This window comes from Passer domesticus, chromosome 1, assembly GCF_036417665.1.
Source record: "Passer domesticus isolate bPasDom1 chromosome 1, bPasDom1.hap1, whole genome shotgun sequence".
Lineage (NCBI taxonomy): Eukaryota > Metazoa > Chordata > Aves > Passeriformes > Passeridae > Passer > Passer domesticus.
The window spans coordinates 143,214,463-143,238,146 of NC_087474.1; the positions used below are offsets into that span (position 1 = coordinate 143,214,463).

The window sequence follows — 23,684 nt, forward strand, 5'->3', positions numbered from 1 at the left end:
CATCTCCAGCATCAGGGTCCTAGAAGTTGTAGGGCTTCCTCACTACTTTCAACCATCATCTTCAGGTTTTTTCTTCCTATACTCTCATAATTATTTTCTTTTTTTTTTTTTCTTTTCCTTTAGGACTTTTCTCCTCAGGTGGGCACTAGGATTTTGCAAGAGCTTGGCTAACAGCTAGTGTGAAAAAAGAGTCTTCAATATGAACAGATGTTCAAAGCAGAAAACTGGAGAGCAGCATAAACTCAGGAACGGATATCCAGGAATTTACAGTATAGGTTCTTCCTCCATCAGATAAAATACCTACATCTTTAATAGGTTTTGAAAGACTTCTCTTCCATTAATTTCTCCAGTTAACATTTTTGAAGCCACATTAATTTTCATCATTCAGCGTCCCATACCAAGTGTAATATGTAATTTAGATAATTCGTGCTTATGTAAAATATGATGGAAATATGCATTTTATAAGTTATAATGTTTGTAAGAAGTATCCAAAAAAGTTCCAAGTCCACGCACTGGAGGAGTCTCTCTCATACCCAGATTGCCTCATGCCATTGTGAAACCACAGATGGCAGCAAGGTGAAGCCTAATCTGCAATCGAAAGAGCCTGGCTCTGGAGGAGATGAGTCCTTATCCAAAAACAGCCCGGGCGATGAATACTCAGCTACTGGAGATCAAGATAGCAAGAGCCATTGGGGACTTCCATCCCAATGCCAGGTTCCCCTAACCCAACATCAGCATTCATCGTTTGCCGGGAACTACATTGTCCAGCCCAATGCAGAGAAAGAGGACAACATGAATATGTTTAACCATGAAAAGAACAAGAGAGACTCTGCCTTGGGCTAATTAAAGTGTATAAAAACTGCCCAGACCCACAAACTTTCATGAACAGAGGGGGATCTGATGTGATAGAGGTCAGACCAGTGTTCACCCAGCGCCAAACCCGGGCTCGACGCTGTCCCTTTGGATTGTGGCTATTTGAGACCATATCTCAGACACAAAATAAAATTTATCTTTATTAATTATTAATTTGGCTTGATCGATTATTACCTATAACACAAGGAACTCCATACACACACCGTGGGAAGGACAATTTCCCTTTGTTAGCTTTTAACAAGAGTGTTCCAGATGATGTCACTGCATTCTTAGATGAAAGTGTCAGTAAGTCTGCACCCATGCTCTACAAGCCACCTACAATTTCTACTGCAATCTCCTTCTCTTATCTTTTGCACTGCCTGAAGTATCTGTCATAGGTTTAGTTAATGGTATTTCACACAGTTGTCTGTGTAGATTTTTTTGTGTGCAGTGTGGGTTCCAATATTTTATGCAGTATTTGAACACACCATAGATTATGTGACACCTTTTTTTCCTTATTTCCTGTCTATTCCTTTGCAACAATTTTAAAAATAATATTTTCATTTGGGCCATTAACTGGCGAGTAACACCTCCTGCCTCTTTCATTCAAGATCTTCCTGGGACATTACCTTCAATTCATATGGGTGTTTTAGAAGGTGAAAGAAAATAAAACTCTAGAATTCCTTTCTTAGGCACATTCATTTGCTTAATGACGACAATAGAAAATGCTGGCTTTCATTAAAATGTTCAGACTCTATGACAGTATAAGTGTGTGTATAATACACGTGCACATTTTGGATGCACTTAGTCCTAACCCCAAACGTGGTGCAATCAAAGAATGTCACTTACAGGAGCAGTGCTGGTCTGGCTGTATCTGTTGGCTGTGGACTGGTTCCATAGCCAGAGAACGAATCAGCTGATGGGAATCTTGCAGAACATGTTTGGATTTTTTGTAGGAGCAAAAGGGGGAGGCAAGGTTAAGGATTGTGTTTGGTTGCTTGGTTGTTTTGTTGTTTGGTTTCTTTGTTGGTTATATTAGTTGTTTATTCTGCTGTAGCAGCTCAATGATCTTGATTCACCCCATGACCCTACAGTCACTGGACTTGATGGAGAAGTGGAAGGATTTTGTTTCCAAGGAAAAACAGTCCCTTTGCTCTCAAACTCTAGACCTTAATGACCACATGCATCGTCCTCACTGCATGTGGGAGGCCCAAAGAGTTGTGTGAACCTCACTCAAGTACAAACCAGAGTAACTACCAGGCCATGCTGAAATGCAATTAGCAGGACTACAATGATTCTAACAGCCTAGGCATTAGTCCAGTACCAGATTTGTTAGGAGCACTAAGGTTTATTACATAGAAGAATTTGAGGTCAATACTTTTAACAAGGGGAGGAAAGACAAAAGGTGTAGTCAATTAGATGTCTCAGGTTAACATTTATAGAAATGTTTTAGCAGCTAATAGAACATTACTTTGCCCTCCCACACAGCCTCTAAGTCTGCAGTAAGAAAAGCAAACAATTGCATAGCAAGAGCACTCAAGCTATCCAACTGCTTATTAAATAAATCATTTAAAGCAGAATTTCCCTCCTGTTGGGCTGCAGGAATTAACTTGGTCTTGGAAAATGACATTAACATAGAGAGCTTTCACCCTCTCCAGGGCATAATTATTTAATACCTAATAAATTATCTACAGTTATCAAGTTTGTTTCCCAATAAATCTAGCTTTAGTGACTGGCAAGAACAATAATACTTCAAATCACTGTGCATTTGAAAGAAATCACTTAAGAATACCATAAAATGGTCCTCATTAGTAAGCTGCAATAGAATGCCTTATGGCCCATTTACAAAGAGATAAAGACACTTAATTATCCAGCTGCAATATAGTTCCTTAAGAGTTTCTGCTTGAAACAGCAATTTTGTGAGTAACTAGCTATTCGCTGAGAGGAGAACTAAAGAATCCTTTCACTAACTGTACAATGAGATTAAGTTGCTGGCATTGTTTAATACTTCTAGTGTCCATATTTCTTTAATTGATTTATATTTTTCCACACAGATACCCTAATGTGCATTTGATATTTCCATCTGAGCAATGGTATACATACAAAGAAAATTTTTACTAACAAGCCATTTGGGTGACACTGCTGTTAGTTGGTTTATACGTTGGTTTATACGTTTAACAGTGCTGTTAGTTGGTTTATACGTTCTGATATTCTCTGTAATATCTTTGGTGTGAGTGAATAACTCCAGTTTCACAAAACTGAGTGAAGAGGGATTTGGCACTGACCTATACTGTAGGAATGAGGGTGGGTAATTGATTTTAATATCAACAATCAAGAATTTATATACACTTCCAGTTTAAAGTTTTCAGTACAAATAAATATTGATCTCCTGCTGTGATCATCAGAGGATTAATAGGAATAAAATATCAGAATTCACAATTCTGTTTTGAAGAATTTAAATATTTTTCCACTGACATAAATTTCAAATGCTGTATATTCAAATTCACTTATTTCAGAACTCAATCTCTATTAAATTACAGCCTAAGTTGCTACAACCTAATGTAATTTGTTGTACTTTAATATAAAGGAGAACTTTGAAATTAAGGTATTTTTGCCTAAGCAGGGTACAAAAATATTTTTATTTTTAAAACATGATGATTTGGAATTGATTTTTTTTTCAGTTTTAGAAAAAAAAATAGCACAGGTAGTGATTGTATAAATAAATAAACAACACTAGCATCAACACTAAATATCAACTCTAACATTACTACCTTTTAACGGATAATATGGAGAAAAAGGGTACTTGTGGTTGTAAGTCATCTCATCATGAAAAAACTCACTTGGACAGAAGTGACTTCATTGATCTAAAAGAATTCCAGACCCAAACTCTGAAAATGTTAGGTGAGTCAGATAAGAATGACCCCAAAAAACTCCAATAGAACCTTCTGAGCATGTCTGAAAATTGTATATCAACAGAGTCTTCAACAAAAGCAGGAATTGTATAGCACCTGAACAGAAAAAAAGACACATAAAAGCTGGTGCTGATGTGTGGGTTCCACTGAACATCTCCACACAGCACAGAGAGCCTCTGCCTGCAGCCCTGCAGCACTCTCCAGATCATTTGCTCAGTAGGACCCAGCCACAGTAAGGGGATCCCTCTTCCCTGACAATGAGTGCAAAAGAAAGATTCAGTTTTTCTCCAGCTTTCAGAATATAAATAAGAGTAGATCACATATTGGAATGTATCTTTGAGCTTTGTGAAATGCCAGCAAACATTTTCTGATAGTGATCTTCTGATATCTTTTTAAACAAAAAGTATTTTTGCTTAAAATACTTTAGAATATCTTTGTAAAAATGAAAACCTCATGCTCATAAAATCTCTAAAGACTGAGGAAGTAGAGAGAAACTGAGAAAATTGATTTTTTCCATAATCTTGAACCATAGCTGAAGTTATCTGCTTTGACATCTTTGGGGAAGTTAAAAAGTGTGGAACACCAGATGATTTCAGTGCATTAAACTGCATTTTGTTTAAAGCTTTGGTGTAGGCATTCTAACTTTTATAAGTCTGAGGTTTTTAATTCATTCTTAACAAAAATACATTTTTAAAATTAATTAGTATATCAAAAGCATCATGCTTTGTTCTTACACCACAGTATATTAGAACACATTGATAACTAAAATTGAATTTCTGGTATAAAAAAAAAAACCTTCTCACTTCGTACATGAATTAATTTTTTAAATTATGTTTCAAGCACAATCCTGATCCACCCAAACCTACAGCTTTCAGCCAAAGCTGATAAGAATCTTCTGTGCACCTGGAACAAAAGATTCTTCTATGCTTTGAAAGAAAAATATTGAAGTGATTGATGTGACACACTCTAAGTTTCTGCCTCACCAGTTATGTCTCATCATTAAGGAAAAAACCTTAATAATGTCAAGGATGAGGTGCCAAGAGGAGGCATGGGCTTAAGGAATGAAATATTTATAGAGAAATGGTACAGAAAAAACAAAAGGTCACCTCAAAACATGTCTCAGATGATTACCAATATTATTCTTTCCAGGAACAGAAGTAAAACTATCAAGATCTGTATCATAAAACCTTCTTCTACACTGCTAAAATCTAGTGGATTTAATATTCTCATTATTGCATTCCAATTTATGGCTGAATCAACATAATATAGAAAATATTTCTTATCAAACACTGTCAAAATACTAATATTTAAAACTACAGTACTCTTTTTCTGTCCTGTGTTCCCACCAGGATTTTTGATTTGGTTTGGTTTTGGCTTTTTGTGGTTTTGGTTGATTTTTTGGGTTTTGTTTATTTAGTGGTTTTTTTAAATTTTGTGGGTTTGTTTTTTTTTGTTTTTTGTTTTTTGTTTTTTTTTTGTTTTTTTTTTTTTTTTAATACTAGCCTGTATTATAAAAGGTGTCTTTGAAGTCTGTCTAATGAAGAAGGCCAGCATCCTTTCTGAAGAAATTCTGCTTCTGTCAATGGAGTTTCCCCTGAGCCTGTAACCTTCAGGTCATTTCTTTGAAGTTCCCAGTCTATTCTCACTCTTTTCACTTCAGAATAAATTTTTACATCCCATCAATTTTGGACTAAGAAGTGGAATAGATTAATTACTTTTATTTTTTTTTTAAATAAATTAATTGCTATGCCTTTAAAAAGCATTAATTCCATTCAAATGAACTTTTGGACCCATTTACTTTTTCTATCCATAAACTAGCAGACTTTTACCTTGTCTGAAATGCCAGACCCACTAACCATGTTATTTATTTTATGAAGTCAATAGGTACTTCTGGGGAGGTAAATTCTTAGCATATGCATGTATGATTTTGAGAATTAGGTTTTGCATCTTGTCAGCATTCAAGAGAAACATAATTCTTCATTTCTCTTTTACTAAGAGGTCACAAAACCAGACATTCATAACAAAACTTTCTCCTTTGTTCCATTAGTTTTCTGAGGTAAGTAAGTTTAAGCTAAACATTGTAACAAGGCATATTATCATGCAGTCTGGAAAACAGCCAAAGAAAAAAACTAATAGAACAACAAAAATAAATTTATGGTTAAATATTCTTTGTTTCCCACTAAATTTAACATTCCTTCATCCTGTGGGTAGGATTACCTAGGCAGTTACCACAAGTTGTACAAATTATATTTAAGACAATAGAAATTGAATAAATTTTCTTATACTGGAATAAAAGACAATGTATTTTTGATCAGGCCCCTTTTGTGACGTCAGCTTGAACCATAATTTCCCAGTGGACCAATACACTTTCTACAGTAATTGGTTTGAAGTTGTATACACATCTTTGATTGTATCAGCTATTGCTTAACATAATTTGTAGTATATGCCTTGTTTTGGGGTGGAGGAGTTTTTTGAGTGATATTCATGTGACTGTCTACTTTAGCACTATATATCTTCTCTATAAATAATTTTTCTCATGTGGCAATTTAGAAAGTATTTCACAATACTCTTTACTGTGTTACAGGTGTGTTTGACAGTGACAGCAATGTGCTTTATAAATAATACTCTAAGACAAATAATACTCTAAGTAGCATGAGAAAAGACCAGTTTATAGAAAACAATAAGCACAAAATCTTTTATGACTTTTTCTAACAATAATTTGATTTCTATCCTCCTATAATTTGATCTCAATTTGCTACTTGCTACAGGTGAAGCACTCTTACAGTCTTGGAGATAGTCATGCAATCTCTCTGTGATTAATCAGGCCTTCGATTCTATTTTATTTCCTCATCTTTTGTGGGGGAAAAGTAAAAGTTTAATGCATTTATCTACATTTTAATTTTGAGATTACTTAATCTTTAAATAGTTCTTTTAATATTCACCATAATGAACAACCATTTCATTTGAAGGCTAGTGTATGAAAGTGCTTCTATTTTAGAAATTCTTCTGTAGAAATTTACTGGCAGATGTTGCCAAGGTTTTTGCCCCTGCCTAAAATATACCAATATGCACAGAGAATGTGACAAGTTTGTTTAGCCACAGACACAGGCCAAAATAGAGACGTGAGTCCCCATGGTACCCTGCATTTATTTGACTCTCTGTAGGCTTTGTGACCTGTTAGAGTATCTATTTGAATGATTTCATGCAACTGAAACTCTAGAATCACTCACACTGGGAGAGAGGTGGGTGGTATTTTGGAAACTGATCTCACAACAATTCCAAGTTTTACAGGTGGCCCTCATCCCAAAACTGGTCTGTACCAAAACTGACACTGCAAACGGGATCTGGATTTTCTATTTAGATCCACCTATATTTAAAACATTTTTCATTTGTGTTGCTTTTACCTTTTCACTTGTTTTTTTTGGTTGGTTGATTTGGTCTGGTTGGTTTTGGGTTTTTTTTAATCTTTCTCATTTACCTTTATATTCTTCAGAAATTCTCCTAATATATTCCTAGGCACAGTGGAAGCACCAAACCAGATTTCTTAGGGTTTTCATCCAGTTCTAGGGACTTTTTTAGCTCCTTAGACTGTTTTACTGAACAGAAACAGTTTCTGTTCAGCCCTCTATCTCTATACTACCTAGCTATATTATTCATAGGCTCCAAGCAGGAAAAATTCAGCTAGTGTCCCAATTTATTTAAATTAGTCTAAAAATAAGTCTTCTGATATGATTATGTCATTACTGGAGTAAATATATCTCATGTTCTGTAATCAAAAAACCAGTGATTATCACCAGATTTGTTTCAAATTTACTGGTTTGTCTATATTATATTTTTTACTTTCACAAATGGGAAAATCCTCAATGCTATGAATTACAAGAAAAAGAAAATAGTTGTCCTCTCTATGGCTTATCCTGGGAGAGAATTTACGGATGGATGGATGGATGGATGGATGGATGGATGGATGGATGGATGGATGGATGGATGGATGGATGGATGAATAGATAGATGAATAGATAGATAGATAGATAGATAGATAGATAGATAGATAGATAGATAGATAGATAGATAGATAGATAGTTTTTAAAATGTCATGACATAAATGTAAGATAAAATATAGTGACTTAATTTCCTAAATTTTTAATTTAGGAAAATCTGACAGAGATACATAAATCTATTCTCAAAGTACCCCAGAATTTAGACATACTTTGCAATTCCTATCAACTCTGTAGTTCATACTTATAAAGTTCCTCATCTTTGACAGTCTGGCTTTCCAGACTTGATGCCTCACTTACGTTGTGCTTTCTATCAAAGATGAGTGTCCCTGTTAAATACCCATAGTTCTTAAGAGGACCCATCTTTTTATATCTCTGCAGCTTTCTAATAATAATAAAAAAAATATTTATCAATCTCTATGATATCTAGTAACCTTTACCTGAATTACTTGAGTCCTCTTTTTATCAATGGAAAATACTTCCCATTGTTACTGGCTGTTCTTTTTCTCCCTATAATTAATTTTTTTTTTTGGCATTTCCATAACAGCATTCCACATATCTTCTTTCCCGCCTAATAGATCTGTGTGTTACAGCTCTCTCTCTTCATATGAAAATTGTTCCAGGACTCTTATTTTTCTATTGTCCTATTCTTTTCTGGACCATTTCCATTTCTGCTATATCCCTTATGAAATTAAGATTACTGAAATTTACCAAAGTATAAGACAGAAGAGGTGTCACTGATTTATGTATCACTTTTTGTTATTCTCCATTTCCCAAGAAAGACAAGTTCTCACAGAGAATTTTTTGTTTTGATCATTAGTACACCTATCAAGACTTGTTGTATCTTATTTTGGTGTAAATTTAGAGTAGCTGCAGTGGTACTTCCCAATATGCATAAATTTTCACCTTCAACGCATATTTTCACAGCCTGAAGTTGGCATTAATTTTTGGCACAACCTTCAGTACATAGTCTTCATTAGAGTGGTCTTGTGCTCCAGGAAAATATTATTTTAACTTCAGCTATCTGGCTACTTCTTCAGCTGTGAATATACCTACCAAAAACCTAATCAAACAATAGGAAAGAAACATTTCTTGACTTGAACATTTCTTGTTAAATGATTCTCCTCAAAGAACAAAGGTCTCCAAGGAAAATTCTGAACATGATAATATACATTACCTTTTGTAATGTTCAAAATCAAGGGCTTAGTTAGGCTATTAAAGTTATATTTAGGTATTTGACTGTGCTAAGCATAATTTCCTTCCATCATTCCTCAGAAGTTGAAAAGACCATTGAAAACTCAGGTTTTCAGGCACCTGAATTTGTACCCCAGGAGCCCAATTTGAAACATCTACTTCTGTATTCCTCATTCAAAATTTTTATAAGAAGCAGCTGAGAAAACTAAGTTTAGGAAAAATGTTGGTTTGTTTGTTGTTTTTTTTCTTTGAATCATATTCAAGACTGTTAGAAAATCTTTTTAAGCTTTAAAGAACTTGCTATATATCTCTGTATGAGAATAATATATCTTTCATTTTGATATTGATTTTAAAATACTCCTGAGCTTTATTAGAACACACTGGACACAGCCTTGCCAGGTTTCTTTGCCAAAAGGCCATAAAACATAATAAAGGATTTGCATTGCATCACAATGTTTCTCTACTGATATGAGAACAGCCTTCTATGAAACATGTTATTTAATTCCAAATGCTAGGGAACTGTATAACAGAATGAGCAGAAGGGAACATTTAGAATGAACATGAGAGGAAGAAAACATTTTTTCAAAAAAGAAATGTAGTCTATCAACACTGGCCCAAGGAAGCAACACTTCCAAAGTAAGAGATTTAATCCTCATGACTGGAGCAGTTTATATTTAAGCCACACAAGTTGCATGGGAATATATAGCAGAGAGAAAACCCACATTGCCTTGAGCTGCATAGTTTGATTGGTCTAGTATGTCTTCTGCCTCTTGCAGAAAGCACTGAATTATGATACAGGTGGCAAGTAATGATAGTAATGATACAGGTGACAAGTTTTCAGGTATTTGTTTGCTGTTTTCATTTTAGTATTTTACTTTTTTTTAAGTTTATGGAACTTAGAGCTCTAGAATGACAACGATCTATTATGCTGGGCTCTTCAGACTTCTGATACCTGTCAGAGAACTCCTTGATCCATGCTTCCACAATTGCTAAAAGACTATCACACTCACATGTCTACAGTTTCTCTCTGTGTTTATCCTGTACCTTTCTCAGAAGGATTTTTATGTTGTCATTTTGCTTTTTCAAAAAATTGAGGTCTTAATTCACAAGATATTTCCTAGTACTTCTAATGTATTTTATAATGTACTTTATAAGGCCACTTTCTTACCTCCTTCCTTGGAGCAGAGGGTGATCAGGGTGTGAACTGTATCCATCAATTCAAGCTGCTGTTTCTGCAGGACACTGTTATTGCTTGTTGCCTTGTTTAACTGCTTCTCTAGCTCCTGGATTATGTAGCTTTGTCGTGTGACTAAGCTTTGTAGGTTCTCTTTTTCCTCCTTCAAAGTGGCCAGCTCCTCTTTGTGCCTTTCTTCCATCTCTAGAATTCTGTGCTCAAGTAAACTAAAATGAAATAAAACAATTAGAAAATATTATTTCATGCCATCACAGTTAATAATACAGAAACGAGAACATTTCTTTCAGTGTATAATTCACTACCTAAATCAATAATTCTAAAATATGTCACATTATGTATGTGTATTATGACATATGTGACATATGTCATATGTTACATATGTAGTAATTTAGCCCACTGAGTCAACCATAACTGATCTCCAAAACTTCATTTTTTGTTTGCATGTTGTAATGCTTAAAGGGCAGGGAACTGCATGTGTAGGTACTATTCTGATTTAAAAATATGCACAAGCATAGGGCCAGTAAAATATTTGAATGTAAAAGCTGAGGCAGAAGAGCCTGAGGTAGGCAGAGGAGAGAGAAGAGCAGGGAATTGAGGAAGACATGGTTGGTAACACTAATAGATCAATATGATGAGAGAAAAATCAGGGCAAACTGAAGAAGAATTTGTGTCTTGTCACTGAGAGGAAAATAAGCTATGGGGACCATCAGAGTGTGTGGAACTCACAACAAATGTATTTTTTGATGTGGTCTGTGAAGCTGGGATAAGAATTTCCCACCAGATGAGTAGTACCTGCTTTCACATTAAGAATAGTACTGTTTTCCCAACAGGTAAATCAGCAACTTGCATTTTAATGTAGGATTCTCTCTTTCCTTGACATACCTATCCCACTAACACTCCCCAGCCATGTTTGGTTGTTCCACAAAAGGCCCTCAGGCAGAAAATTGTTGGGCATCATTTATCTGCTTGCATCAATTTTTATAAAGAATTTTGCTTATGTAAAGAAACACTTTCTCTGGATTAATATTCTTTTTCTAGTACCCTTTCTGTCCTGTGCTGGAAGTGTTCAGTTTACCAAGATCAAAGGCATATTAGATTACATCTAGAAAAATAGTGATGTTGTAGACTTAAAGGACAGCTAATATCTGTCAGCCATGAAGCGGGAGCATTTCTAGGACAGTGCTTTGATGCTGTGGTGGGAATTTAACAGAAAGAATGTGTTAGTATTAGATAAAGAAATTAATTTAATCTCACTGCTACTTTCTTTTTGGGGTTTCTGTTGTATGCACCAAAGGTTGTGTTTCTCATGCCCAAAAACCAAATGATGGTTAAAAACTTGCCAACAAACTGCTTCCTGCTCAACTCAGTCTTAGGTTTTATTTATTTGCACTCTCTCTTTACCTTTGTTTTTACTTCTGGATAATAGATCAGTGGCAAAATGCCTGCAAAATTTTAGGTCATTTAACCTAACAGAGGAATGTAATAAAATCCATATGGAGTTGCTTCTACTCTATATCATGGAGTCCTAATATGAGCTGTTAAGATGATAACAATGCAAAGATTACATTCAGGCACCAAAATTTGCTGTGCAAGCTAGAACAAGATAATTTTTTTTAAAGCAGCATTTTTTTTCTGAAATGTTATAAATGTGGAATTTACAAAGATCCTGAAGAAAACATACTTTTTAATATCAACATGTCTAATTCTGCAAAAATCACAAGCATCTGAGTAAAGGGAGCAAAAAAGTAAAGATGTGAGGGAAAATACATTTTTGTAGGGTCCCAAACACAAAGGAGAATTCATTTCATTTTAAAAGGCTCATTAATTAGAAACTAAATAACAAGATTTAGTGGACTGAAATAAGATGGTAGAAGTTTACACCCTGAAAAAATATGGATTTTGAAGCCAAAGACTATAAATTATTTTAGCACCTTATCAGAGCTGTGGCTGATTTTTCATCACTTGAACACTAACATTAAACATCATGTTTAGATTCACACCATGGTCTAGATTCACACGGATTTTTTTGAGAATGTGTATGTGGTAGCCTTTGCCTTTCTTATGCAGAAGGTCAAATGTAGTTTCGTTTGGCAGAAGCACTTGAAAATCTTCAGACAGATTTGGTTCTCGTCATAAAATATTGTCAAAAAAACCCACCTCCTTTTGAAATTTATCAGTTCTATCCACAGAATAATTTTATTCACTGATAATTTTTCACAAAAATTATTGAAGTCCTGGTTGTGACTCTAGATTTTAACTTTTCTTGATAGACTAATTACATCAATGCACTTGGGATAGGAGAAAGGTGGCCTGGTCACAGTCTGTAATAGAAGGGTGTTAGGTGGGGCCACATCCCAGTCTGACATCCTACAGTCCCCCAAAATGTTGTGTATTTTCAATACAAGACAAGATGTCAATCAGGAAGACAGAACACAGCTTTATGGTTATACAGTAAGAAAAGACAAAAAGTTCCCTTTTCCTAATCCATGTAGTACACTACAATGTATTTCCTTAATTCCACAGTATCCTATCTGCATGTCCACAACTAAATCATTTCCATATCTGAATCATTTCATGTCAAAGAAAGAGCCTTTGACAGCCACAGTTTATGCATTGAATTATTTGTTTCCCACTGTGGCCTTTCTAAAACCATAGTAAATTAATCCAGGGGGATGACAATTATTTGTGGCAGCACTGGCCACCTCAAGCAAGAAAAGAGAAGCTGACAATGTTTAGAGCTCCACAGTTTGGAATCTACAGATCCAAACAGGAAGCAGATGTTCTATGGCTTTAATAATAATACATACTAATATTTCTGAGTGGTGTGTCAACATGTGGTGGAAAGATGGAAGTATCATAGCACTTGCTTCGTTTAGTTTTCTATGTAGATTAAAAGCCCTGTAATTATAAACTGCAAAACTATGCTATTTTCAGGAATGCAGATATATTTATGTGATTGGCTTTCTACATCCATAAATCTATATCAGATAAAAGTAAGTCCTGGGGATAGGACAACGCCCTGTATTTCTGGGAGAAGTCCAAAACATTCATTTTTGTTTTGCTATTAAACAATGAGAAAACTTTGGTCAAATCTCCAAATGAGAAAAAGCAAAGTCTTTGCACAGATTGGGGATTTCTGAATTGGACTGTTCCAAAAGGAAGAAATCCTTCAATAGCGTGAGAAAAGCTGCTCTTACAGCTTTTGACAACAATATGGACAGAATTATTAATTTGTATTGGTATATTAATATTTTTTATAGATAATTTAAATTTTTAAAAAAAGTGCTAGGAAGTTCAAAAAAATCTTGAAACTTATTGAAAGCAATTTAAAAGGCATTTAGGGTTACTTTAACTGTGGCAAGACGACTCTGTTGTCTCTTTTTTGTAACATCAGACAAACTAACGGACAAATACAATTAAGAAATAATTTTGCTGAACACTTGGTAAAGATATTTTCTCAAATTTTTAAAGAAGCATTGTGAAGACAGAGTTAAAATTAAAATATTTTTAATAATTTTCATTAACAGCCATTGCTAACACAAAACAATGAAAATGGAAAGAAGGTTGTCTCTATATGAATCAGTCCAATATCCTCAAAAGGTTGACTGAAATATTCTTTTATAACACTTTTCAGCAACATGTTATGGCTCTTTTTTTGCAGTAAGTTTCCTCTATTAATTTCCTTTACATTTCAAATTCCTGTACAATTCCTATATGTTTGGAATTTCTAAATTTTTGAAAATACTACTAATCTAGGCACATGAAACATTCATTGGAACAATAACATAAAAAAAAAAAAATCACCATTCACCAGAAGCATCATACAAATATACATATATTTATTTCTAAAGATGCACACATATACACAAAGATATGTTTTTAAAATTGGAGCCTTCAATTTGGGGAAATAAATCAGGCATTTGCGGAACAGAATAAAGTTGTGAATAAACAAGTGTTGTTACCATGAACAAATACCAATATTACCCACTGGATAATGACACTTTGAAGTAATTACCTAGGAGAATATTAATTTAACACACAGACAAAGACACACGCAGATCCCTAACCCAGACAAATTTAATATTTCTAGGGTTAGCTATGTCTCAATGTCTAATGTAGTGGTTTTGGTAGGGCTAGGAATCTATTTCCAATGGCATAAATGATAATATGACTTTGTCAGCCTGTGGAATGACTCGGTGCAATGCCTCAGTGCAACAGTGCTATGTCCAGCTGATTCAGAAAAAAACCTCTACCAATGCTGGAGAGGGTAGAGTACTCATACAGAAGGCAAAGAATGACTTCTAGTGAAGGCTGTTGTCATTTTGAAAGGTGATGAAGTAGAACATGTAGGAAACACTCTGGTAGCTGTCCAAGTGAGAAGGAAAGTATGGTTTAGACAATCTGCCTTATAAGGTAGTTTAATCACTAATCCATTCCAGACCACAGAAGTTTAAGAGATTTTTTTTTAATATTTGTTTTCAGAATCCTTAGTTTAGACTCGTGAGAACAGGATATAGACCAGACCTTGGAGATGGACATCTTTTGCATTAAAATAATCTTTTAAAAAATTATGATTAATTAAATATACAGATAAAACATATACTTTGTTGAGGTATTCAATAATTTAAGACGAGTAATGTCACACTAGAAAAGTGGTTTTTGGCTATATATATGTAAGTTTATTTTATTTATATGTATGGGAAGACGAATGGGTAGAGGATTTCAATGCTTACTTTTGAGTCCAAGAACATTTTACAAAGAAAGCCTGAGACAGCTTCTTTGTACTTCCTTTTAGGTGAGTGAAATTTTCCCTATGTTGTTAGGTGCTGACCACTCATACTACCTTGGGAGTCTGATACTGTCTGATCACTTTAAGGAAATATGAAAATGTGTGTCCCCCTATTTCTCAGGGCCAGTAAAGTGACAAGTCACTTAGCACCAGCAAGCCCACTTTTTATATCAATGACAAGATAATTCACATAACTGAAGTGTAAAATTGGGATTTATCTTTTTAGTATATGCACAACCTTCAAATAAAATGTGACAGACATATTGTGATTCCTCATCTTCCACACAGTCAGACACATTCAAGAACCATTCTTGAGTCCTTGCTTCTTATAGCATGCAACAATTCTTGCACTGAGCTTGTTAATCCAGTATTATTTTCTGCAAATTCAAGCAAGATTTTATGTTTAAATTTCACTTCCACAATTTGTTGATGGAAGATCCAGAATTTCATTATATTTTTTCTCATTTCTTTCATTTTAGCAAATAGAAAGGTTTTTTTACACTTGCATATAGAAACAGATGGCACATTACAAATTAAATGCAGCTGGTACACTCTGGGGAAAAAAAAGGGGGTTCATAAGGCACTTAACAAAGAAAATTTTTCAAGAATAAATCAAAACAGCATTTAGAAAGCTCTTGTGGGAAAAAAATGGCAATGGAAGAAACCACCGTTTACATTATAGTGGGTGGGAACCCACAAAACCAAATTATTTATGGCATGAGAACACTCAATAGACACATGATTCTAAGGCAAATGTGACTCTACTTGTGCCACGGAATATCTTCCATTTCAGTGGAATAAAAAAAAAATTGGCCCCTCTTCTGAGCAGAGACAGGGAGTAAAGAGAAAGGCCAAGAATAGACATATTTCCAGTCCAAAGAACATGCACTGCTCCCTTGTTGATACACAGTGTTAATTTTATTTAAGGTTAATATGCAAGTTACTGTAGTATATCAATGGTCATTTATTATTATTACAAGATTCTGCATTGATTTCATCCAAAATTCAGTTCTATGAATGTGATCAATATCTTAATTTTTATTTTATATAAAGGAAATTTAAGCCCAGGGAGAGAATTTATTAGCTCACAGTACTATCTCTTTTGATTGTTTTTGCAAAGACAATAGTTCCTACACTAGTTCCCACTGTGCTGTAAACCTACTGAAAAGAAAGATCCTTTCCAAAATAGCTTACAGTCCCCCTACATGTGGACAAAAGGAATTTTCCCTATTTATTGGTGTGTAAGTGATATGGAGAGGGATTATGAGTACCTAACTGCAAATAGCTACTAAACACAGCCTGATGAGTGATCTGAAAATATTGTTTAAATTTAAGCAAGCTAAAATCGTTGGCATGTCCAGAAGTCTAGTGTCTGCTGAGGTCGCCAGGATTTGTATCACAGTCAACCTGACACACACATAATTGATTTCAAATTTAGAACCTGCAAGGCCAAGACTGCACAGTTCTCTGTGAAGAGAAGATAATGATACAAGAGTGGATGATCCATATTTTAGTGTAATTATAACACTGCCTTCTCCCTAATTTTAGCAGTCCCGAGGAGACTTGAAAAGGACCCACACAATGCACACCAGGTCCTTGCTTTGCTACAAGATAAAATTCTGTGTGCTTTTCCATCTATCTACAAATATCTATACCTCTGAGACAAACAACAAAAAATGTGCTTTCAAAAATAGCCCTCCTTTTCATCTGACTTTTCAAAACCCATTTTATCATAATGTCAGCCAAGTCAAAGGTCAATTCAAGTAAGGCTAATTTGTTTACTGACATGAAGGCTTTTTACTCTGATTCATTCCTAAGGTAAATAAATAAATCCTAAGTATACAAGACACAGACTCTTAAGCGGCCAATAAAATTTTGTTGCTAACCATATTGCAGCAGATAAAAGTATGAGTACTTATATACTTAACCAATGCTTGAATTAAGTCCATTTTGAAATAAATTTGTAAAATATGTAGAATGAACCCTGCCAATCTGTCTGTGGATTACAAGGAGAGCCCATACAAGCAGTTAAGGTAAATTACCTATTTTTCAGATTGCTGAAGGCAAAGTTAATCCCACACTAATTTATTCACTTTTTTACTATTTGGTTAAAGGACATCTCTAGAGTTCAAGAGTTTTCAGTGTAGTTAAATTTCTTCAGAATAGCATTTGCTGGAATTACAGGTTGCAAACAGTTTTTAGATTAAACACATTAAATTGGTTTTCATAATCAGTACCAATAATGATATATTATTCAAACAGCTTTGCAACTAGACACATTTTACAAGCACATTTCCTCATATCAGTATTTTCTATTTTTCATCATTACCTGTATTTTGCCTTCTTTACCCTGTAGCCTCTTGCCCACTATGGTGCTAGTCTGCCTTATGCATAACCCTGGACAAGGTTTTTCTGCCTCAGCTGCCAGTTCCTGTCCAACAGCATGGGGTCACACTGCTCTCTTTGGATGACTGACTGATCTCAATTTAAAAAGTCCTCTACTGCTTGTATTACATGCTTCAGTGTCTGCCTCATCAAAAAACTGTTTGCCTCATTTCAATATCAAATGTAGAGAGAGGAAATAGAAACCTTAGTCCTAGTCAGACAGACCTCACAGCTGTTCTTTCTAGAAGGGAGCTGAGTGAGGCTGAGGAGTCAGAGCTCTCCCTGTCCTCTCTGCTCACACCTGCCCAGAGGCAGCAATGGGTTTATTGGGAGTTCCAAAGAGCAGTGAGGAAGGGGAGCAGCTTTCCCCACTGCCCTGGGTGCCAGCGCCCAGGCGCAGCTGCTGTGAGGAAAGGCCAGAGCTGCCCTGTGCTGGGCACAGCTGGCTCCAGTCAGCTGTACAGTGTGAGGAGAGAGGGGAAAAGGGAGAGAAACAATGCTGCAGACACCAAGGTCAGGGAAGGGGAAGGAAGGAGGCACTGGAGCAGACACAGCCCTGCAGCCTGTGGGAGAGGCCATGGGGGAGCAGATATTTCCCATGAGGATCCTATAGTGGAGCAGATATGTCTAGAAGGAAGCTGACACCTGTGCAGAGACCATATGGAGCATTTCTACCCTGAAGTACAGGAGCCTGTGGGAAAGAACCATGCTGGAGGAAGGAAAAAACTTGAGCAAGAAGGCAAGGCAATGTGTTGTGCTTTGTCTGCTGTCTACAACCCAAATTCCTCATCCCCTTGTACTGCTCAGAGAGCATCTAGAAGAATCAGGACTGAAACTGACCCTGGGAAGAAGGGGAGGTAGAGGTGAAGGGTCTTTTTGGGTTTGTTTCTGTTTCTCACCATCCTACACTGTTATTAATTGGTAGTAAATAAGGCTGTATTGCCCATGACAGTAACTGATGAGTGATCTCCCTGTCTTTATCTCAACCATGAATTTTTCATCATATTTTCTCCCTGTTCTGATGATGAGGGGGAGTGAGAGAGTGTCTGGGTGGGCGTCTGGCATCCCAGACAAGGTCAGCTCACCACACACGCTCTCTGACACACTGAGCTGCTAAGCCCAGTGGCTTCAGGTGCTGAGTCCCTGTGTCACAGAAAGGGAACACTGACACTACTTTCCAGCTCTCAATTTACTGCTCTAAAAAGTTGTGTTGGTAAATAGTTTTTTCATCAGCTTAAACATAAACCCCAAATGTTTACCATTGACTTCTTAAAATGGAGCATGACTACAAGTATGCTATGGAGTACATAAGGAGAGAGATCCTTCTACATGCCTTATCTTTGAATCCTTTAAAATTAGAAAGATGAATGAATGAAGATTTTCTGTTTCAGAAGCACTTTAAGGTAGTTGAAAATCTCATAATTTAATATTTTTCTACTTGAAAACGGTCTTAAAAGTTATCCCTGTGCTTTTAGGTTGTAGGAACTGTGGTCATATGACTCAGTTGTCATGAAACAGAGTAAGATGTTAATATGAAAAGTGGTAAAAATCAGTTTATATTTATCATACAGGATATAACACAGTGTAAGTTCACACCCCAGGTGTTTCAATGAGTTCATAAATATTACCTATGCTGTTTACTTAACATATTGCTCCTTTCATTAGTTGCTTAAAACAAAGTATACACAGACCACTTTGTAATGAACAGAGAAAGAGACAAATTACTCATGCTTACCTATTTTTCTCATGAATTTTTAGGATTTCATGTGTCTGCTGTAGCAGCTGTTTTTCTAGCTTGTATGTTGACAGGGAATTTTCCAGTAGCTGAATTTCAAGTCTGGATGTTTGATTTAGCACCTTAAGGATAAATTAAAAACATTAATGTTTATATTGTCCTGGATTTTTTGTTTTAGCAGCATAACATAATAATTTAATTCTGATTTGATGATTTGTCAAAAATTGTTTCTAAATCCTTTTTTAACCTCGGCTGCTCAGCTGGTGCAGATGAACTCAATCAAACTACACTGATATGTACCAGCTGATATTCTGTCACTAAAACTGTAGGATAGTAGTGCATCAGCAGAAAGAGGCAAGGTGACTGCCAAACAAGCTTCATTTCTGTAGAAAAAACAAGAGCTGTGCCTCAGGCATGCATTCCTACAAAGCATGCTTAAACCAGAAAAGTGCAAGAGTACTTGGAATGAAGTCAAAGGGTTGCATCTGCTATTTTGTAAATAGAGCTCCTACTTTAGCTTTCCCCTGCATTCTCTCTTTTGTGGTGTTGGCAGTTCAGTGCCTTATTTTTGTTTGAAATCGTTGACATTCATGGAGCAATCAGAATTGTCCATTTTTGTTGTCCTACAGAGCTTGAAAAATTGGGAAATGATTGATATACAACAACAATGAAGATCAAAAGCTGTGATTTATCCTGTTACTCATTATTTAGCCTGACACTTGTATCCTTGACAATAGGTGGCTATTTACTGAAAGTCAAATGCTGCTCTAGTTTCCTGGGCAGTCCTACCTTTTTTGCACATACAGAGCTAAATATACTAACCAAATGAAATCAAAAGAAAGACACATAACAAGGGTCAATCATCAATGCTGTTATTACCAAGAAACAAAGTATGTTTCCTGGACCCCTGTGTTGAAATGTTTTGTGTGGTAATGCATTAGAAAGGAAAGAGTTTGGGAAATGTTCTCTGCAATTAACAGCTTTTTGAAAACCACGCTGGGAACATACCTGGGTTTCAACATCCGTGAGTTTTCTTGTCTGCTCTGCTGTCTGGCTGAGGAGGCTGGTCCCTATCTCGAGCATGGTAGCAGTGTGGTTCTGCACAGCATTCTGCTGCAGCTGCACCATCTCCGATTTCATGTTTTCCACAATGTAGTTCTCAAGCTGTAAAAGAGAAAAGGTTGTAGCTGCAGTGTTTTTACCTGTTTAGGCATTCTGGTGACATAAAGGGTGAATAGCTGGCATTCTTGTCAAAAGCAGAAATTTTAATATTTTCGGGGGGGGGTCTCAAGTCTCAGTTGACCATATGACTGCTGGGGTATGGATCTGATTATTTTCCCCTTTCAGCTAGAGTCCCAATATTTTTCCAAGTATTATGCTCTGTGTCGAGATTGCAGTGAACATTTGTAATGGAGATAGCAGCTTCAAAATGAAACCTTAAAAGAGCAAAGCGCACCAGAGGAAAACATAAAACTCATGCGAGTCTTCCATGGACGGGATCCTACCGTATCCTATATCCCCTGGTTTATGTCTGGCATTCAGAAATATGATTTTTTTTATTGATTTGAATCCTCCAAAAGATTTTTCACAAACTCAGCAATAAACACAGCTTAGTTTAATTGAGATCAAAAATTTGTAAAGGAATGGTGCCAATAAAAGAAGGAAGTTGTTGGCCAAAAAGCATAGAAAGCTGGTTTGCTCCTTTGCTTTTTTGTTCTTCATATTTGGTTTTACTTGCAAATTATTGAACAAAATCTGAACTAGAACCCTCTAAATAAATTAAGTACCCCAGAGAGGGATGCTTTTTGTTGCAGTTTGTTTTAGTCTGTGTAAGCATAATCATTCCCTTTTATCAAACAGTGTCCTTGTCCTGCCAAATCAGGCAATAAACCCAGGACTAGTCTATGGTATGATGAGATTGTTTCTTACTTATATAAACATTGTTCTGTCTTGATGTCCTCTACAGAGCTTTAACATAAAGATAGGTAGCCCAAAACATAGTTTTCAGTACCTTCCACTGAAGTAACCAGTTGGAGTCCAGCTGGTTTAAACCCAGTGAAGATTTAGTGCTTAATTAGTAGTAAGTCACTGACAGGTAAGTTGCACAACTAAATAGTAAGAACCAGACAGAGTTGATTTGAATACTGCAAAAAGGAGTGGTAGTCAGATACAGAGTGTGATTAGTAAGAATGGCTGCTTTCATTTTTTCTATAGGTATACCTGTAGGCCCTAGGGGCCACCACTGTTAGATATTCTAATGAGTCACTTCTGTTGAGCTCACAAAATATTTATTACAAGTTTGATCATTTATGTGTACCTACTAGTTTCATGAACATTATTAAAGAAATAGGACACAATGTAAAATATTTTCTGCATAAGACAGTTGTTGATGTTTTATTTGTTTGTTTGTTTATCCCAATCTGAAGAAACAATAACCATCATGGTCAAAACTAAAGTGGATGTCCTAAAGTTTCAGAAAACAAAAAAGTTTGCTTGAATTGCCAAGTAACCACTCTGGGCTGAATACCTGGCAACTGTTTTAAGGTGTTGGTAACATTTATTTTTGAATAGTTTGATAAGTATTTAAATGAGATTTAACAGCCAAAGAAAACTGTGTATTGCAAAGCAATGTCTTCAATGGATGTCACCATTTTCACTCCCAGTGTAAGTTTAATGCTTTGATTTAGTTTATACTGTGAGACATTTTACAGATATTAAACTGGTTCAAGGAAGAATTCATTGATCCATTGCATTTCTACAGCATTTTTTTTTTTCAGGAGTATTTTGCCTGTATAACATTTTCTCATAAGGTAATTTATTTTTAGTCGCCCTTTGCTTCTCATTTTTCTAAACACTTTTGGTTTTTTTCCTCAAACTATCTCTTGATTGCAAATAGTCCTTGTGAATGAACCCCATAAACTGGGTGATTGTCCTTTTCCATACTGAGGTCCAGAATATGGAGACTGATTCTGGAGCATCTGAACAAGTTCCATTTCTCTGATGAATTTTGCTTCTTAATGAAACAAGGGGTACTGCTCATGACAGGCTACCAACACACCCATTTCCTCACATCCCATGTCTTTTGTTTGCAGATAGGAACATAGCATGTCTGTGCTGTAGCTGTACAGTGCTTGATTTGCTTTTTGAAACTGCCCTGCTGTACATGAGGAATGTGGTGCTTATGTGCAATGAATGCCTCTGAAATGGTAACAGCATTTATTACACATCAGAAGTCAGAAATTAGATGTTTTCACATATAAATAAAATGCCCAGAGATAGGGAAATAAATATAAAAAAGAAATTTATGTTTTAAGTAAATTTCTTTGCCTATTACTTTAGTCACATTACAGAGAGGATTGTGATTGTGATTGCATCTGTGTGGAGCTACAGCAGATTTGACTAGTAAAAACACAACCACAGATTGAGGCATATTGTATAACTCCCAATTTTAATTATTCCAGTCTAACACTGTCCCCATGGTATCCAGTCTTTGGCAATTGCCCTCTGTTACTCACCCCTAAAACAGCCTCAAATTGAATCTGAGACTGACTCCTTATAACAACAAAGCTGACTTTCCTGTTTCAGAATTACTCATTAAATGCTTTTGTAAATATTTGTTATTCAGAATACCACCACAATGCTTTCTGTGAGCACATCTCTGGAGTATCAAGAGCTATTCACTCAGGCAAAGGGGGTTGAACAAAAATTGAAATAATATAGGGGATTTGTTACATTAATTCCCCTTCCTCCCTCTTTGTCTACTTCTTTTAGTTTGCTCTGTAGATTTATTGGTTGCAATACTGGCCCTGCTAAAATCAATGCCAAAATTCCCATTGGCTTCAATAGGCCAAGATTTCACCTATTATTTTTATTGCAGGAAGCCAACAATTTACCAGGTTCATTATGACCAAGCATGGAATTTCATCTGAAGCCTTGCCTTCTCTGGAGGCCTTACACTAAGCACATGAACTGAGCTTTCTTTGTGGTTAGTTAAGAGCAATAGCATCTATTTACTAGGTGATAAAAGGATCCCTGCAGGGTGGCCTCACCAAAGATTTGACACATGGAAATCTATTCACAGAAGAAAATTAAAGAACATTTAGGGGTTTAAGTAATTTTCTAGAACTCCTTCATCCTATAATTAAGTTAAATCCAATTCCTCCAGACCCTCTGAATTAAACAAGTCCTTAAATTACTGTATCTACTTATTTCAGCTACTTTTTTTTCCAAAAGTGAAACAGAATTATATTCTGCATTCTTTTCCCCTCATCCCACCCCTCAACTATATGGGTTTCCACAGTAAATTGATGTCCTTGATATTAATTTGGCTGCGTCTGCTTTCAGTGAGTCTCATTACATTGCAGAGGAGGTATGGGTAATGCTGAATTACCGGCGGGATGCATAAGAACATTGTAACATTCTCAGAAATAAAACTGTCAGAAGATTCAGTGTTATTGGTTAATAAACATTCCAGAGGATTATATATTGAAAGCATCTAGCCTTTTCTAGACAATGTCTATTGAATAACCTTCAAAGAAATCAACAAAACACTAATAGAATTATTAAAAAGGAAACTGTAACTTAGGGTCTATGTAATGATAAGTGTTTGTGGCAGATGGCTTATAAA

The 23,684-nt window shown here is 35.7% G+C and overlaps 1 protein-coding gene across 8 annotated transcripts in view; it reads right to left on the minus strand.

Moving 5' to 3' along the window:
* The window catches only part of ANGPT1 (angiopoietin 1), a 167,850-nt gene that overhangs the window by 64,385 nt on the left and 79,781 nt on the right, over positions 1-23,684 (minus strand). For all 8 annotated transcript variants that reach the window (XM_064394656.1, XM_064394647.1, XM_064394637.1 and 5 more), the window contains 3 exons: positions 20,066-20,221; positions 19,058-19,179; positions 10,122-10,354 (listed from right to left, as the gene is read on the minus strand). In XM_064394656.1, the coding sequence (XP_064250726.1) occupies positions 10,122-10,354; positions 19,058-19,179; positions 20,066-20,221 (511 nt within the window). The remainder of the gene's footprint in view (positions 1-10,121; positions 10,355-19,057; positions 19,180-20,065; positions 20,222-23,684) is intronic.